Source organism: Myxine glutinosa, chromosome 8 (assembly GCF_964187855.1).
Source record: "Myxine glutinosa chromosome 8, kmMyxGlut1.1, whole genome shotgun sequence".
Lineage (NCBI taxonomy): Eukaryota > Metazoa > Chordata > Myxini > Myxiniformes > Myxinidae > Myxine > Myxine glutinosa.
In genome coordinates, this window is record NC_136268.1 from 121,627,030 (window position 1) to 121,645,071 (window position 18,042).

The following is an 18,042-nucleotide window of genomic DNA, read 5'->3' on the forward strand; positions in this document are numbered from 1 at the left end:
TGATGGGAATAGAGCCTGTGATTGATGTTGTGAAGAGGAACAGGTTGAGATGGTTTGGTCATGTGTTGAGGAAGGATGAAAGTGACTGGTTGAGAAGAGTAATGGAAATGAATGTAGAAGGAAGTAGATTACGGGGAAGACCGAGAAAGACTTGGCCAAAGATGGTGGAAGAAGAAATGCGGGCAAGGGGGTTAACAAGGAGAGATGCAGAAAATGGGGCAAGATGGAGAAGATTGTAATGGGGACCGCAAGGCTAACCCCCGCTCTAGCAGGGAAAATGGCCTTAAAATGCATGTTGTTGTTGTTGTTGTTGAGGTGTTTTCATTATGTGTTTTATGGCTGTGAGGTGTTTTAAATTACTTGGTGGTGAGGTGTTTTGAATTACTTGGTGAGGTGTTTTGAATTACGTGGTGGTGAGGTGTAATCGTCCCAAACTTGCAGTCTGCACCTACCCCTCCCCTATGTGTGTGCTGAGGGGTTCTTTCTTGAAAAAAAAAACATTCAACCTAAATCTTCAACCTAAATTGCCTATAAAAATGTAGTATCACAAACACAACCTAGAATCCGGGCACTCGGTAGAGCGCATACCTTCGCCGCAGCTACTGTTCTGTACTTGGCATGGGAGTGTATGCGATGTGAAACTTTATGTGAAATGCGATCGATTTTTAAAAATCAGAATTTGAGCAAATCTGTTTCATTCGTCTGTTAATATGCCTCCCCGATTGACAAATCTGCAATTTGAATTTCATTTGAGGTTGAAATGATTGCGGGAGATCGCGTTATAGTGATGACGTCTTGGATGGACATCCTCTTCTTCAGTCGCTCATAACCTTGAGTGAAATACGATCGAGTTAAAAATAGTCAGAATTTGAGCAAATCTGTTTCATTCGTTTGTTAATATGCCTCATCTCTTGACAAATCTGCAATTATAATTTTTATTGAGGTTGAAATGATCGCGGGAGATTGCGTTATAGTGATGACGTCCTGGATGGACATCTTCTTCTTCAGTCGCGCATAACTTTGAGTGAAATACGATCGAGTTAAAAATAGTCAGAATTTGAGCAAATCTGTTTCATTCGTTTGTTAATATGCCTCATCTATTGTCAAATCTGCAATTATAATTTTTTTTGAGGTTGAAATGATCGCGGGAGATCGCGTTATAGTGATGACGTCCTGGATGGACATCTTCTTCTTCAGTCGCGCATAACTTTGAGTGAAATACGATCGAGTTAAAAATAGTCAGAATTTGAGCAAATCTGTTTCCCAAAATCTAATCAAATGTGTCCCGTATAATAACCAATCATCCCACCAAATTTCATGCAATTCGGTTGAATACTTTTTGAGTTATGCGATTAACATACACACACACAGACATACAAATAAATACACAGCGATCAAAACATAACCTTCCGCTTTTGCGAAGGTAAAAATACATTTGTGCAAAGTAGTTGTTTGTATTAATGATTGGTGTAAATCATGACAACACAGCAACTCAGGTACAGTCATTAGCCTCAGATAAAATAAGCCCGTTCCTCAGTAACGACAGTAAAGCCAGTATATATATTGTAACGGATTTGGGAAACCCTGCACTTGGTGTAATTATTGTAAATACCACCCTCTGTAAATGTAATGATTCTTGTAAATACCTCAGTTTCATGTAACGATCAAAGGTCGTCCTTTTAGTTAGTCCATCGCACACACGTAGAGAACCATAGGATCCCTCAATAGTTATATCATTATTATGTGTTCCAGTTTAAGGCTCTGTTTTCCATTAGTTGACTCTGCATTGCACCAAATCAAATAAGATAGATCCCCTACAATATCGCCGTGGCCTCCAAAGCGCCAGCATGGCGGCGTTCGCCACTGTTGCATTGGGTGGTTGTTATTGGCATCATCATCGCCCCAAAATCCATTGAACACGAGGTCATCTCGGAGCAGAAGGTGGGAGGAGTCAGCCAAGCGCCAGGAACAAGGCGTGGCTCTGCCAGCACCTCATCAAGGGGCGGGACCGGTGAGCCCTCGCGACCAACCAAGGCCGAGGCGAGCTCACCGGTGGGCGTTTCCAAAAGGCAGGCGGCTTGATCGCACCAGGCGCAATATAAGCGCAAGCCTATTCAGGAAGATGCGTGATCCAGCTGAACCGGAGAAGACAGAAAGACGTGAGGGGGTGCTGATATTGCGGCAATAAACCGAGACCCTCTAGGGGCCCTATTGTCGCCGGTTGTGAAGATGCAGAGCTGCCGGCTGCTGTTCGCTCCGAGCCCGGAGCGTGAACTTCAATGCTTACCGCTGCCTGGATCCTTCTCCCTCCCTGACGCATCCTTACCATCGGCCTGGACCATTCGCTCCCTGAGCCATTCCTGCCTGCAATTTCCCTTTGTCGTGCAAGTCCGTGGTCTGTCCTTTGTGTTGTCTGGGTATAAGTTAAGCCTGGTAAAGAATTGCTCTGTGTAGTATCTGCTTCTTCCTCTTCCCTGTAAATTACTTCGTTCTTCTTTTCTTCTTTGGGTTATTGTACATAATTGATAAATATCTGTTCCTCCATTCTTTGATTTCTTCTTTCTCATCCGATCGCTTTAGAGATTTCCCAATTGAGTTCCTGTGATGTGATTTTGGCCAACGCATATGAATCGGGTTTAGTCTTTGCGAATAGTTCGAACCGTGGGCTGCTAAAACCGTTCTGCAAATAACATCTTGCCCGTGGTTTCGAGCGGAGTTGCCCACCTGCCTCTTGGAGGGAGACGGCCAGTGCAAATAGAAGGGGGATTAACCCCCCCCCCCCCGCTAAGGGGAGCGCCGTCCTCCGTTTCCGTAACAATTGGTGTCAGGAGCGAGATTCGGACCCGAAGTGCGCTTAACGCACTCGAAATTACAAGCGGCCGAAATTATTATTAATATTCCAAATTAATAATCGTGCCATGGATAATCAAGGCGACAGGATGCCGGTGGGGGTAGAAGAAGAAGAGGTAGAGTCAACCCAGGACCAAGGGGAGGATTTGGGAGTAATGGAGGAAGGCAATACGTATTCGGTAGCTGAGGTTTCAGGCGCAAAAGATGGTGGCGGCGCACACGAGGTTAGAAGCGCACAAAATGGCGCCGCTCGTGTGGGTGCGGCAGCCGCGCCCGCGGCGCCGGTGAATTTGAACCTCTTCATGGTGCAAATGGAGGCCCTCATGCTAAAGATGGGTGAGCGATTAGAAAGTAAAATAGACACCCAAAAGGAAGAAACGAGAGCTCAGGGTGAGCAATTGAGAAATGATATGGGAAACCAAATTGGAGGTTTGGAAAACAGAATGGGGGAGCAATTGGGAAATCAAATCGGGGGGCTAGAAGCCAAATTTGAGGGTTTAGACAATAAATTTGGGGGGACAGACAACAGGTTGGAAGGGCTGGAAGGTAAATTGGGGGGCCAACTGGAGGACGTGGGTAATCAAATTGGGGAAATGAAGGATGGGTTAACGGAGTTGGAAAATAGAATGGCTGCCCAGGAGAACCAGATGGAAGGGGTGAAGAATGGGTTAGGGGGGTTAGAAAACACCATGGAAGGCAAATTGAGGGAAATAGGGGAGCAATCCGCCCGGGAAATTAAACAGATGGGGAATCAGATAGAGGAGGTGAAAATCGGGTTAGAAACCAAATTGGATGCCCAGAGGAATGATTTGGAGCAGATGAGGGCGGCATCTACCAAAGAAATGGGAGAAATGTGTGAGGAGATCAGACGAGGTGTGGGCGAAGAGGTCGCGGGGGTACGCGAGGAGGTAAAGCGGGGTGAGGAGCGTATGGAGAAAGAGGTGAGAAATAGTACGGCTAGGTTACAGGGGGGGCATAGAAGATCTGACGAGGGGAGTAGAGCAGCTGACGGTGGGACAAAAGGAGTTAGGGGAGCAAGTAGAAAAGAACACTGCGGTAATCGGGGGGTTGAAGGCGACACAGAAAGAGATAAAAAAAGGAACTTATAGCGACGAAGAGGGAATGCCAGATGGTACACGAGGGGTTGACAAAGAGGTTGGACGAGGTGACAGAGGCAATGGAGACAAAAGAACGGGAAGTAAGAACGCACATAGAGATGACCAAGGTGGCCTTAGAGGAAGAAATTGAGGGGGCGCACCGGGAAATAAAAGAGGTAAAGCAAAAATTAGAGGATGTAGAAGAGGGTTGAGTGAAATTAAGAAGAGACGGAGGGAAACTCAGAGGGAGATAAAGGAGGAAGTGATGGATTATGTACAAGGTCTGTGCTCAAATCGTGATGATTTGCTTACTGACCAAATAAAAAGTTTGCAGGTGGTGGAGGAGGAGCGAAGACGAGGTGCCGAGGTGAGTGGCGATATACTCGGAAATGTATATGGTGTGAGGGGAGATTCAGTGGGCTTGGGTGTTGGTTTCGACCCGGGCGTTCGTGGGAGGCCGCTGATGAGGTGTGCGACAGGTGCGGAGTGTGTGGAAGGAGTAGGTGTGCAAGGAGGTCCGACTATGGGGAGTGCGAGGGGTATGGGTGAGCAAGGGTGTGCAGGTATGGAGTGGGTAGCTGGTTGCGGAAGGGCGACCCAGGCATCGACACCGATAGGGGTAGTGTTTGGATGGACGGGGGATGCACGGGAGCCCCCCGGGAATCGTGTACTGTGGGGGCCCGGACGGTTCGGCCCCGCGCTGATCCCGCAAGGAGTGACGCACGGGGTCCGGCCTTCGGGCGCCCACAAGGTCCCACTCGCGCCGCATGACGGCAAGATTGATCTGAGGGCGTACCTGGCGCAGTTTGAATACGTGTGTAGAGGCAACGGTTGGAATCCGGCGAAGGTGGAGTACACCTTGTGGGGGCACTGCGCGGCGTGGCGGCGGAGGTGCTGACAGCTTTACCACCGGGTGCTCTCACCTTGCCAGCTCTCCGCGCGACCTTAATTAATAGATTTGGTATTGAACAGCAAAGCGAGCTTGTTAAAGCTCAACTTGCGCAGCGAAAACGCAAGCCCCAGGAGACCATCAGGGAACTTGCCCATGACATTCGCCGTGCAGTCGGAATCGCACACACGGACATGGCAGCGAGTTCCCAGGAAAGCCTGGCGCTGGATCACTTTATCCAGGCTCTTCCGGATCCGGAGCTCCGACAACAGCTCGCCATGTGGCGCCCGCAGACCATGAGCCAGGCGGCCGACGCTGCAGCCCGTTGGGAAGCAGCGAGGCCCCTGGCCCGGGGAGGCAAGCGCCACACAGTGGCGGTGAGTCAGGTAGGGCCCGTGATGGGTGGCGGCCCCCCTAGGGGGCCCTGACCTGGAGAGCATGGTCCGGAGGCTGGTGGATCGGTGCCTGGCGGGACCTGGACCATGGCAGGCGGCCCCAGCGGTGGCACCCGGTGGGCCACGGCAGAGTACACCAATTCGGACCTTTAGGGGGGGGAAATTTGGAATACCGGAGGCAAGCACCTTACCAGGTGAGGTGTTATAATTGTGCTCGGCTGGGTCACCGTGCGTGGGAGTGTCGAGCTCCGCGCTGGGATGGTCCCCGCCAGCCGATGCCCTCAACCCCGCCCCGTATCGATCGGCCTAGCCGACCTCGGACACCCCCCCGCCAGGGCCCAGGAAACTAGAACTTGCCGGGCATGTAGGGCGGTGTTCGGCAGGAGGGGATGGAGGAAAGCCCTCATTGACGTGACAGGTCATTCATTGTGGCCAAATTGGAACAGGTAGTTTGACAATTCGATGCAAAATTGCCGGCGTGGGGGTAGACGCCATTGTGGATACGGGAGCCAGCGCCACGATCATCAGCCCCGTGATCCTTAATTCGAATGCAGACGGCTGGGATAAAATCGAGCGTCTGGAAAATCATAGTTTGCAGCTGGCTACCGGGGCAACGGCTCCGATCATAGGGCGTGGTTTTGTAACCCTCAAGTTGGGATCGGTAAAGCAAGAGATAGAGGTTTGGGTGGCGGAGGTGTGCGACCCATGCTTGATAGGGTTGGATTTGTTGACTGCCAGCGGTTGTAAAATCGACTTGTGCCGGGGGATCCTGCAAGTGGGAGTGGAAGAGCTACCATTGGAGGGGGTGAGCACGGCCGAGAGGGTGGAGCTGGAGGCTCCCGAGGCCGTGACCATCCCTCCGGGGGCCGAGGCCATAGTGCCGGCCCGATGGTCAGCTCGCCCGACATGGCAGGAATCCTGCGGCCTGGTCGAACCGGTGGCAGCACGATCCATACCTGGCTTAATCGTGGGCCGCACCCTTGTAAAAACGGACGGGCCGGTGGTGGCCGTCCGAGTCATTAATATTAGTACAGAACCACGCACTATAGTGAGGGGCACAAAGGTAGCGGGCTGCACCCCATTTAGAGAAGTCGCATTGGTGAGGGGCGAGAACGTTCAGCCGAGCCGGCCCTAGGGGGAGCCTTCAATAAGTACTAGGAATTGGCCCGATCCCATTTGCGAGATGGTAAATCGTAGTAGCGTAGAGTTGGGAGGTACCCAGAGGGAGGCCTTACACAAACTGGTTGGATCCCATTTGGATCTCTTCTCCTTGTCCCCCGAGGATATTGGACGTACGGGCCTGGTGAAACATGAGATCCACACCGGTGAGGTCCGGCCTATTCGTCGCCAGCTAAACGTGGACTATCGCCAGCTAAACAACGTGACACTCAAGGACTCGTATCCCCTGCCAAGAATTGATGACAACCTCAATGCCGTTGCAGGCTCAAATTGGTTTTCAACTTTAGACCTCAAGAGTGGGTATTGGCAGGTGGAGATGGATAGGACAGGGAAGGAGAAAACGGCATTTTCCACAGGTAAGGGGCTGTATCAGTTCACTGTGATGCCGTTTGGTTTGTGTCACGACCCCGCCACCTTTGAGCGATTAATGGAACATGTACTAGGCGGCATGCCATGGCAATCATGCCTGGTATACCTGGATGACGTCCTAGTACATGCCAAGACATTCCCCCAGGCGATAGCTAATTTGGACCATGAGTTCGGGTGCCTCAGACAGGCAGGGTTGAAGCTGAGCCCGAGTAAGTGCACCTTGTTTGCAAGAGAGGTGGCTTATCTAGGTCACGTTATCGGCCGTGAGGGGGTAAAAACGGACCCAGGCAAAATTACAGCGGTAGAGGAGTGGCCCGCACCACGTACCATCAAGGAGGTGCGGGGATTTTTGGGACTCTGCTCCTACTACCGGCGCTTTGTGGCGAAATTTGCGGAGTTGGCCCGTCCCCTTCACCGGCTTACGGAGAAGGGGACGCGATTTAATTGGACAAGGGAGTGCCAAGAGGCCTTCCTAAAATTGAAGGGGTGTTTGACATCCGCACCCCTTCTAGCTTACCCCACTAGTAACGGGACATTTACCCTGGACACGGATGCGAGCCAGGAAGGATTGGGCCCAGTTTTGTCTCAGACACAGGAGGGCGTGGAGAGAGTGATTGGTTATTATAGTCGGGCCTTAAGTAGGCCCGAACGAAATTATTGCGTCACCCGCAAGGAACTATTGGCTATGCTGGCTGCCATGAACCATTTCCACCCGTACCTGTACGGGCGGAAATTTTCGGTTCGTACTGACCATTCCTCCTTGCAATGGCTCCTTCGGTTAAAGGAACCGGAGGGCCAAATTGCAAGGTGGTTGGAAAGGTTGCAGCAGTACGATTTTGATGTGACCCATAGGGCCAGGAAGGCCCATGGTAATGCTGACGCACTCTCTCGGCGTCCTTGTCTGGGGGAAAACTGTAAATTTTGTGCGAGACACGAGGAGAGGGAGCAATTGGGCGATTCTGCCCCGATTCTCGTTGTCCGGGCAACCCGTGTGAGAGGGCCAATTTTGCCACTAACCGCAGATGAAGAATTCGGAACATTGGCATGGAGCACGGCCCAGCAGGAGGATCCCGTCCTGGGACCGGTGTACAAATGGGTCAAATTGGGACAAAGACCAAAGAGGGAAGAGGTCACCCCCCTCGGGGCGCAAACGAAGGCGTATTGGGCTCAGTGGCAGACCCTGGAATTGAAGGATAACATCTTATATCGCAAGTGGGTGGAGGTTCCCTCTGAGAGAACTTCCTGGCTGGTGATAGTCCCTGACAAATTTAAGAACGTCATATTACAAAAGGTGCATGGTACCCGCTGCGGCGGCCATTTCGGCAGGACAAAGACAACATCTCGGGTCCGCCGGATGTTCTATTGGGTTAATATGGGGCGCGACCTACAGGACTGGTGTCGGAGATGCGACGCCTGTTCTGCCAAAAAGGGGCCAGCACGGAGGATGAGGGCCCCCCTTCAATTACACCAGGTGGGGGCCCCCCTTGAGCGAGTGGCTATGGATATTCTCGGACCGCTGCCCCGCACCCGCCAAGGTAATAAGTACATCCTCGTTGTAATGGACTATTTCACCAAGTGGCCGGAGGCCTACGCCCTCCCCAACCAAGGTTTATTCAAAAGGTTTTTGTCCATGAACTGTTTTCAAAAGGTAAAAAAGTTAATGTTAAAAGAAACAGGAAACCGGATCGGGAACCGGACGACGAAGAGGAAGAAGAGGGAGAAAGAGGGCGGAGCGAGAGAGTGGGAGAAGAAGGAGCCGAGTTATTTGCGGTCTGGAGCGAACGTTGGCGAACAACAGTCACTTGCGAACTTTCGGGTTTCCCATGGAAGGGATTCCTGCGACAGAGTGGTTAGCTCTGTGACAGATTAACCTGCGTGTCAGGTTTTGCAATCGATTCAGGAGAGAATCATCGCCGGGCCGTTGCGCCACGAGACTGGGCTGTCGGCCATTTTGACTCGCGCAGGACTTGTGCTTCGCTCGTGGTTTCGTCTCTTTTCGACCATTTTCACCGCAATCATACGTCGATCTGGGGCGTGTGTGTGACGTGGCTTTTTGAAGGTTAATTCGTCCATACCCGAGGGTGTGATCTCTCAGTCACCTGTAGGGCGCCTTTGGATTTCCCAGTCGCCTTGAGGGCACCTTTGTACAGCTTCGGCTGTGTGACTGTACTTGCCATCCGCACGGGATTCTGGTCTCGATTGGACATCGTTCTGGCGATCGCTGGAGCGAATCAACTTCGTCTTGAAGCCGGGAATAAGAGACATTGGGGAATGTTCTTGTTTCACTCACTTGGAGCACAGTGAGTTATATATTACAAAACTGATGGTACCATCATAGGACATATTGATTGTACTTTTGAATAGTCATAGGACATATAACCATCATACCATCATAGGACATATAAATTGATTGTACGCTCCATCCTCTTCCCTCAGATCGGCAGTCTGCAGCCTCCTCACTCTCTGAAGACTTGGACAAAATCACAGACTGGTCAAACAAGTGGAACATGTCTTTCAATCCTGACAAATCTCACCCCCTTACTATGTCTCTCCGAAAAGATCGACTGGACAACCCTCCCATCTACTTTCTCAACAATCCTCTCCAAGAAGTTCTGTCGCTCAAGCTTTTGGGTCTCACTATCTGCCATGATCTTTCTTGGGAAAACCAGATTTCCAAGCTGGCCTCCAAAGCCAGTCGCCGACTGGGCATCCTCCGTTGTGCGAAGTCCTTCCTCGGCACACCTGAGCTCCTCACCATATACAAGGCTTTCATCCGCAGCTCAATGGAATACTGTTCTCCCCTATGGGCTGGTGCTCCTGCCTCGCACCTAGCTCGGCTTCACGCTGTTGAAACCAAAGCTTTCAGAATTATTGGAATCTCCCCGCGATGAAGCTATCTCTGAGGGCCTTTCACTCACTCACCGCAGGCAGGTAGGTGGTCTTTCTGTCTTCTACCGACTCCTCTCCGGCCTTGCACCCCCAGCTCTCTCTGTGCTCTGTCCCCCAAATATTCCTACAGGTCGCACAAGATCTGCCAGCAACCCTCTGATGGTTAAACTGCCGAAATCTCGGCTCTCTGCTCACCTTCACTCTTTCATTCCTCTTTTCTCCCACCTCTGGAACAAACTCCCTCACTCCCTTCAATTCCACTCCTACCTCCAGGTCTTTAAAACAGCTGTTCACCACCATCTCTTATCTTCGCCTTGATCTTTTCCCCATCCAAAACCTTGATCTTTTCTACCCCCGCTAATTCACCCCAGATCCACGTTGTTTGAAATTCCAACTTCTTTCCTGGAAGTCCTGGCAGTGTCCATATGTTTTATACCTCTCCCACCCCCCCCTCCCATGCCCCCCCCCCCAAAGCCCTCGCCCTCTCTCAGATCTCTCAATGTCTCCATGTCTCTCGGTCCCTGCTCTCAAATGTTGTGTTTGTGTCTTTCCCCCTCTCTCCCCATCTTGTCTACCGCTCCCGATGTTGTATGTTTTATGTGTCGGTTTGTCTTTCTGTGTGATTAATGTTCGCTCTTTCACGAGCCTCGATCTTGTATACAAACAAAAAAAAAAAAAAAAAATACTATTGTTGTTGTACTGTTATTCTTGTGTGATCTTAATACAATATTTGTTTGTGAGTAACAATTGGGGTGGCTTCTCCATTGATCTTTGACACACAGAATTTGACTCGGAGGTACACCATGACCAAGGGGTCCGGGAGGAGCACGTTACAATATATATATATATACATATACATATATATATATATATATATATATATATATATATATATATATATATATATACTAGCAGAGGTACCCGGCTTTGCACGGGAGTGGGAGGAGGAGGGGAGGGGGAAGAGGAGGGGAGGGGAACGGGGGGGAGGGGGGAGGGGGGGAGGGGGGAGGGGAAGGGGGGAGGGAAGGGTGCGGGGGTGCCCAGGGGAAGAAGGGCCCCTCCCCTCCCCCTCCCCCCCCTTTCCCCTCCCCCCCTCCCCTCCCCCTTCCCCCTCCCCCTCCCCCTTCCCCCTCCCCCTCCCCCCTCCCATCCCCTTCCCCCTCGTTCCCCTCCCCTTCTCTTCCCCCTCCCCTCCTCCTCCCCCTTCACACCAGGGGGGTTGACTCAGCCTGTCATCCCACCGAGGTCGGAAGTCGGAACTCATTGTCGTCAAATAAATGTAGCCTGTATGTTTCACTCTTTGTCACATGCCGTTGGTCCCATGTCAATCGGATGAAGTTGAAAAATTAACGTTACGAAGGTTCTCTGGGACGTACTGATTCCGAATAATGAAGTTGAAAAATTAACGTTCCGAAATACGCTAATTACGCTAACAGAAGCGCTGGAGGGAGCACTGCGCTCCCTCCCTTAGATTCCCTCCCTCTTCTGCTAGCGCTAATTACGCGTAACACACTAATTTTAAAACCCGAAGTTTTTTTAATTTTAAGGTGTGCTGTAGTCAGAAGCGCTAGAAGCGCTGCGCTCCCTCCCTTCGAATCCCTCTCTCTTCTGCTAGTGCTAATAATACGCTAATTTTAAAACCCGAAATTTTTTAAATGTTTATGTCTCCGTGACATTCCTGGGACCATCCCGAGTCGAACAGTACTTTCCGCTCGCAAATCCGTCCACGGGTTCTCGAGATCTTAGAGATCATAGATACATAGATCAGGACCAACTCTACTTTATATATATAGATATATATATATATATATTATATATATATATATATATATATATATATATATATATATACAGTGGAACCTTGACTTACGAGTGCCCCAACTTACTAGTTTTTCGAGATACGAGCCGTCGCTTGGGCGGTTTATTGCTTTGAGATGCGAGCCGAGATCTGAGTTACGAGCTTTCGCCACCCGGTCACGTGGTTATCTTGCCGTGCAAGTACAGTATCTCTGTCGTATAGCGCTGCATTTTTGTTTTCGCATGTTGGTTATTTTGAGTTTACGCCACCAGGTGGGTTCCGGTCACGTGGTTATCTTGCCGTGCAAGTACAGTATCTCTGTCGTATAGCGCTGCATTTTTGTTTTCGCATGTTGGTTATTTTGAGTTTACGCCACCAGGTGGGTTCTGGTCACGTGGTTATCTTGCCGTGCAAGTACAGTATCTCTGTCGTATAGCGCTGCATTTTTGTTTTCGCATGTTGTTATTTTGAGTTTACGCCGCCAGGTGGGTTCCGGTCACATGGTTATCTTGCCGTGCAAGTACAGTATCTCTCGTATAGCGCTGCATTTTTGTTTTCGCATTTTGGTTATTTTGGAAAATTTCATGTTCATGTCGAACATTTCATGTTCATGTTCATGTTTTCATGTTCATGCCATGCCAGGCCACAACTTGTTCAGAGTGCCGGCGATAGCTCGCCTTCTCTTTGTGGAAAACACGGTGAGATCCTTAACATCCAACAACTAATGGGACGCAAACGGGGCACCCAGTTTAGCGGTACACACATTGATGAATCACCCTGCCTGTGATTCACCCATGACAGGTTATAGCTGGGTCGGGATTCAAACCCAGGCTGGACAGTTTAGACTTTAGAGTCAAGTGTGCGTACCTCCAGTCTAGGCCATCCTGCCAACTTGTATGCTGCATACAGGTGAAATATAAAGCGCGAGATATTTTTATATATACTGTATATTTAAAAAAAAATTGGTGTGGTTTTTGGTGGGCTGGAACGGATTAATAGCATTTCAATGCATTTTAATGGGGAAATTTGATTTGAGAAACGAGCAATTTGAGTTACGAGCTCGGTCACAGAACGAATTAAACTCGTAAGTCAAGGTTCCACTGTATATATATATATATATATATATATATATATATATATATATATATATATATATATATATATATATATATATATATATATATATATATATATATATATATATATATATATATATATATATATATAATCTACGGTTTTTAGAACCGGCACTTGTAAATAATAATCCATTATAAATAATTCCCTGTAAATATTCCCATCTTCTAAAGGTTAAAGGTCGCACCCTAATTAGTCCATATACAACACGTAGGGCACCATAGGAACTTCCCTAGTTATTTCATTAGTATGTGTTTTAGGTAAGGCTCCGTTTCCAATAGTTTGACTCTGCGTTGCATTAATTAAATAAGATAGGTCCTTCAACCCCGTCCATTTTGCTCTCTCTCTCCAAGCTACTCTGTCATGCGCCGCTACAGGCGGGGGTTGTCTCTCTCTCTCTCTCTCTCCCAATGCTGTTACGCACCTTAGCGCTTGCTTGCTAGCAGCGTTCGCTGCATCAAAACGCCATTGCGCACGCGGTCGGGCTGGAGAAGAAGGGCGGAGCGCCGGGAGGAGGCGTGCCCCCCCCCTGTCGACTTGTCATCAAAGGTGGAGCCAGCGAGCCCTCGCCAACCAACTAGGGCTGAGGTAAGCTCGCTAGTGGGCGCAGCCCTATGAAGGCGGCTTGATTTCAACGCGCATGATATAAGCGCAAGCGCCAAGCCCTCTAACGTACTGCGCGGGGAGAGCTCGATTACCTGGAACTGCGCTGGGGGATGCTGATGATTACGAACTGCGCAGGGAGCCACCAATTGTATCGGACTGCGCTGGGCACTTCTGTTGAACTTCGGCATTTCATGCACGTTGAGAGAGAGAGAGAGAGAAAGCCGAATACCTTCCCCGATATATGAACTCCGACAAATAAGGTCCGCTCGCGTTCCAACAAGACACGAGCAGCGCTGCCTGCCGGGTTTCGCCGCGGAGCTGGAGTGTGGATCGGAACCGGAGCGTGGACCGGGGTGGAGCGTGGATCGGAGCCGGGTCCCACGCTGTCCATCTGCTTGGACCTTCCTTCCCTGCCATCATTACCCCTACATGTAGGTCTGTTTGTGTCGTCCTGGGGCGTGCTAATTAAGACTGTTTAAGACTGTACTGTGTTCTGCTTCTTCCTCTTCCCCTTGTACATTCTTCCTTTGGTTTCCTCTTTAATTATTGTTGAAATAAATTCCTGTGTTCTTCCTTACCTTTTGGTTTCCTCTTTCATTCGATCGTATTCGTCTTTTCTCTCCATTGAATACCTGTGGCACGATTCGGAGACCGCTCAAAATCGGGTTTAGTCTATTGTTAACGGCTCGAACCGCGGATTGCTAAACCGCTCGGCAATTATCATCATATCCGTGGTTTGAGCGGGAGTTATCTCCTCGCTTTACGGTCGGGTTAGTAAGCAGGTATTTGGGACTCCATTGACCAATTACCCTGGCTAATACCGACCGGAAGTGACGTCATAGCTTCCAGGATCGGGGGACGGCCAGCTCAAAGGACAAGGGGATTAACCACCCCCCCCCCTTGGTAAGGGGAGCGCCGACCCCGAATCCGCAACAATATATATATATCGTGAAAAAATGTAAGTCGACGGATACCTGTACAAGGGTTTAAAACATTACTATACAGAGGCATATTTAAATGTTTTTGGAATTTTGTTGTTGTGGTCAGTTGAAATCCAGACCTCCAGAAAAACAAGAAAAGAAAAGCATGGAAAAAGTAATGCTGCAACAAATAAACAAAAGGCCAGGCCGAACTATTTTGTGGCGATTCCCATCAGAGACCCAAAGGTGATCTTAGCATTGAATATAACTGCATTTGTTTCACTTTTTCAATGTTTAAGGGTTTGGTATCGTTATAAGGAGAATATTAATTCATATGTCAGCCATATATGTACCTCAAGGTAGTTGCAGATATGCAAATGGTGCAAGAAGATGTGTTGGCGAAGGATAAACATCTGGCACGTGCAATCATCCCTGCATGCATGCTGCACATCACAGTTCTGGTTGCACGCCTCTTCTCTGAACCAGAGGTTCAAAGGTCAGTCAAGTTGGTTTAAGAATATCTGTGCAAGTCTTAGAATTGGTATATGATCAGCAAGTTTGGCCTCATGCAAACATAATAGAATAATTCAACATCTCAACTTGTATAATAATTTTGGTATTTTTTTTTGTTGTTCAACGTAATGAGGCACTCGTCTTTTCTGGAGCCATGTACCATCCACCAGTAACACCCCAAGGTGTGGTGCTGCCTTGAATACAAGAAGAGTTTATTCGGGTAGCATCAACTTGGACATGTTTGTAGATTCACCATGCCATCTGTTCTTGACACTCATCACCTTCTCATTGGATACAATGCTTTCATACGCAGTGCAATGGTGTACATCTGAACATATTGATCCAATACCCCTGGTACTATAAGTGGTTGTCTAATGCTTTGGAAATCTTTGGCATTTCCCCTCGGAAAGCGGACTCATAACCTTCCTCTTTCTCATCAAAATCTGTCGGTGGCCTCTTGATCTTGGCCATCCCCTCACACCCAGTATATCACAAAGGTGCATCCACTAAAAAGTTTCTCATCAACATCACTCGGTCAAAATCTTCCTCTTGCTTTGACTACATGATTTACTTTTAATCCATGTTGATTCGCCTCCTTTTGTCTGTCAATCTTGTTATTTTGTCATTACCTTGAAGGTTGCACCCCATTGCAATGTCACTGATGACACCCATCTACTCTTCATAATTTTGTGCATCTGTTTTACTTCTGCTTTGTTGGTATGTTAACCCTTCACACTCTGTTTTTCCCCTTGATGATCTTTGAATTGATACTTGGTTCCAAAGTGATGAAGAATTTGTATGTTAGGTTGGTGTCATGAAGGAGGAACCGTCTTTGGAGGCCATTTTTCCCCGCAGAGCAGGGGTTTGCCTTTTTCGGGCACCGTGGTCCCATTTTTGAAGCAATGTTTTATGGCCGGATGCCCTTCCTGCCGCCAACGCTGTTAGTCGCCTATTGCGACACACAGGGAATTACCAGTGAACTGATACTCAATTTGCCGACCTCAGAAGGATGACAGGCTGAGTCAACCCCCCCGGCGTTAATTCAGCGATCGACCGGGATTCGAACCCAGCATCCTAGGATCCCAAGCCAGCACCCCAACCGCTAAGCCAACACCAGGCTGGTGTCATGAAGGAGGGAGGGAGGTAAACTGCGTAGTATCAATTCTTTCTAAACATCTCTATCTGTTGTTGATCCCGACAGTGCTATTGAAGCGATGAACCTGTGCAGGGAGCGACTGAAACCTCTTCTTTGTGAATCACCGTTTGTGCTGCCCTTCCAAGGCCTTGGGCAATTCAAGCATCAAGTTGTCTTTGTCAAAGTTGCTGAGGGTAGCCACTTGGAAAGACTGAGCAAGATTGCAGGTGATAAAGTAAGGTAAAGTGTAATTTGGGAGTTATTTTCACACTTTAAGGTTTTCTTTAATAGTTTGTGTACGTATGATATTCTGCTTAGAACTTAGAATTAGGTTTGAATTTTATGATTTACTTTTTCAGCAATTAAAAAAAATCTTTCAATTACAACTTTAAGGTTTATTTTTGGTGTTTGTTGTGTGCATGCTGAAAAGGAGGGAAGCTAAGAACGGTGGCCGGAAGACTATGAAGTGGTGGAAGTGCCAGGATAACAATATTTGAGTAGAAGAAGTGGGTGAAAGTGAGGAATGAGGAACTTAGAAAGGAAGCCAGGGATATACAGGGTGTTTACAAAGTCCTGTTACCCCTCATGCAGAACTTGATAATGGAATACAATGAACATACAAGAGGAAAGGCTAACATTAATTAGTTGATTAAGTTTAACATTAGCATCAACATTAATATTGTTGTGGATCTCGGGTTCGTCGACGTACTAAGGGGGGATTAAGCCCTGCTCCCCCTTGAACTCCGAGTCCACGAGGCCGCCACCCACACGACGCGTGGTGGACGGATTGCGAAGCAATTCCAGCCGCCGAGCCCGCAGCTATGTGTGGAAGGGTTAACGGTCACGACCCGAGTACCTTCAACACACGCAGCTGTGAGAACGGGGACTGAACCTCGCACCAGTCACGCTGGTATTGAACGCCCGAGCGGTTGTGCGTCACGTAACTCGTGCCGTTAACACTATTGTAGCTGATCGAGCGGTTTTAATTCGGGCAATGCCAGGCCAATGTTGAAAGGACGATGACGGCCAGGTTGGAAACAAACCACAGGATTTGTTTACTTTACAAGGTACAGTATTCACAGGAAAAGGACACGGCGAAGAATCTTAACGGCCTTACCTACTTTCCCAGACAAGGGCCCTCAGATTCGTTCGGGGAAGGGAAGGAAGAGGGGAATGCGCACAAAGCGCGGCCGCTTTGTGCAGTTTGCCTGGACGGGCTCGTTTGGCGGATACCCCCAAGGATCGCTCCAACCCGGGACACCACAGCCGGAGATGTTCGCGGCAGGGGCGTTGATCACAGATGTGCACGTAGCAGGAATCCGAGGAGCGTATCTCAGGGTCAGCGAGGCAGAGCACGCGTGGCAGAGAGAGCGTCTATATGCAGGGAGTCCATGCAGAGAGTCGGGGCAGAGAGAGAGTCGGGGCAGAGAGAGAGTCGGGGCAGAGAGAGAGAGAGTCGGGGCAGAGAGAGAGTCGGGGCAGAGAGAGAGAGCGGGGGTTCCGGCCGGGTTTTATAGCCCCCCGACCCACCACTCGAACGTTCCACGGGCCTCCATTGGCCGCCTGGGGTCACGTGTCGTGACAGCCCCTTATTGGTCACCCTTGGCCACTCCCTTCAGCTCCCATTGGCTGCTCGCTGCTCACCGGCCACGCCCTCCAGCTCCTCCCTCTGGCCTGCAAGGCTTGTTCTAGGCCCATGACTAAGCACTTTAGGCTGCAATGAGGCCTACCATTATCCTGCCTGCCTCAACGCATACTAACACTGGAAAGGAGACTATACTTCACATTTAATAAGAAATAACGAACTAAGCGAGGCTACATGTTGTGGTGTAACTAACTATGGGGGGGGGGGGGGGGGGGAGGGGTGGGGGTGGGGGGTTGCCTTTATTTACCAAACTGCAACACGACCCCCCTCTCCGACCAGACTCGGCCCGAGTCCAACCTCAGGCGGAATGACCGGTTGAGTCTGGTATTCAATTTTTACTCTTACCATTAGTGTGACACATAGATGTAATCCCTCTAACATTGAACTCTAACCCATGTGTGTGACATAATTTACTCTAGATATGTCCCTCCTAATGCGTTGAGCAGCTAACTAACAGACTCACACCCACAACTGTTCACGCATTTCCGGAATTTTTGAACTAAACACATAGCCGGTGGGCAACATTCCAATATTTACATGCACAAGACTTAACCTTTATTTACACACTACAACCCAGGACCTGCACTTGAGGAAAGAAATGGAGAAAGGAAATGGAGGCACTT

The 18,042-nt window shown here is 49.2% G+C and overlaps 1 protein-coding gene across 8 annotated transcripts in view; it reads left to right on the forward strand.

Annotated features, from left to right (window-relative positions):
* LOC137418819 (A-kinase anchor protein 7) overlaps positions 1–18,042 on the forward strand; it is an 85,078-nt gene that overhangs the window by 13,592 nt on the left and 53,444 nt on the right. For 5 of the 8 annotated variants that reach the window (XR_013624393.1, XR_013624394.1, XM_068104950.2 and 2 more), the window contains 3 exons: positions 14,254–14,372; positions 14,486–14,622; positions 15,841–16,001. Coding sequence is in view for 6 of the 8 variants with exons in the window: in XM_068104950.2 (XP_067961051.2) it covers positions 14,254–14,372; positions 14,486–14,622; positions 15,841–16,001 (417 nt within the window). In the remaining 2 variants the exon portion in view is untranslated. Of the gene's footprint in view, positions 1–14,253; positions 14,373–14,467; positions 14,623–15,840; positions 16,002–18,042 lie in introns of all 8 variants that reach the window. The other 3 variants (XM_068104952.2, XM_068104949.2, XM_068104951.2) reach the window with 1 other exon arrangement.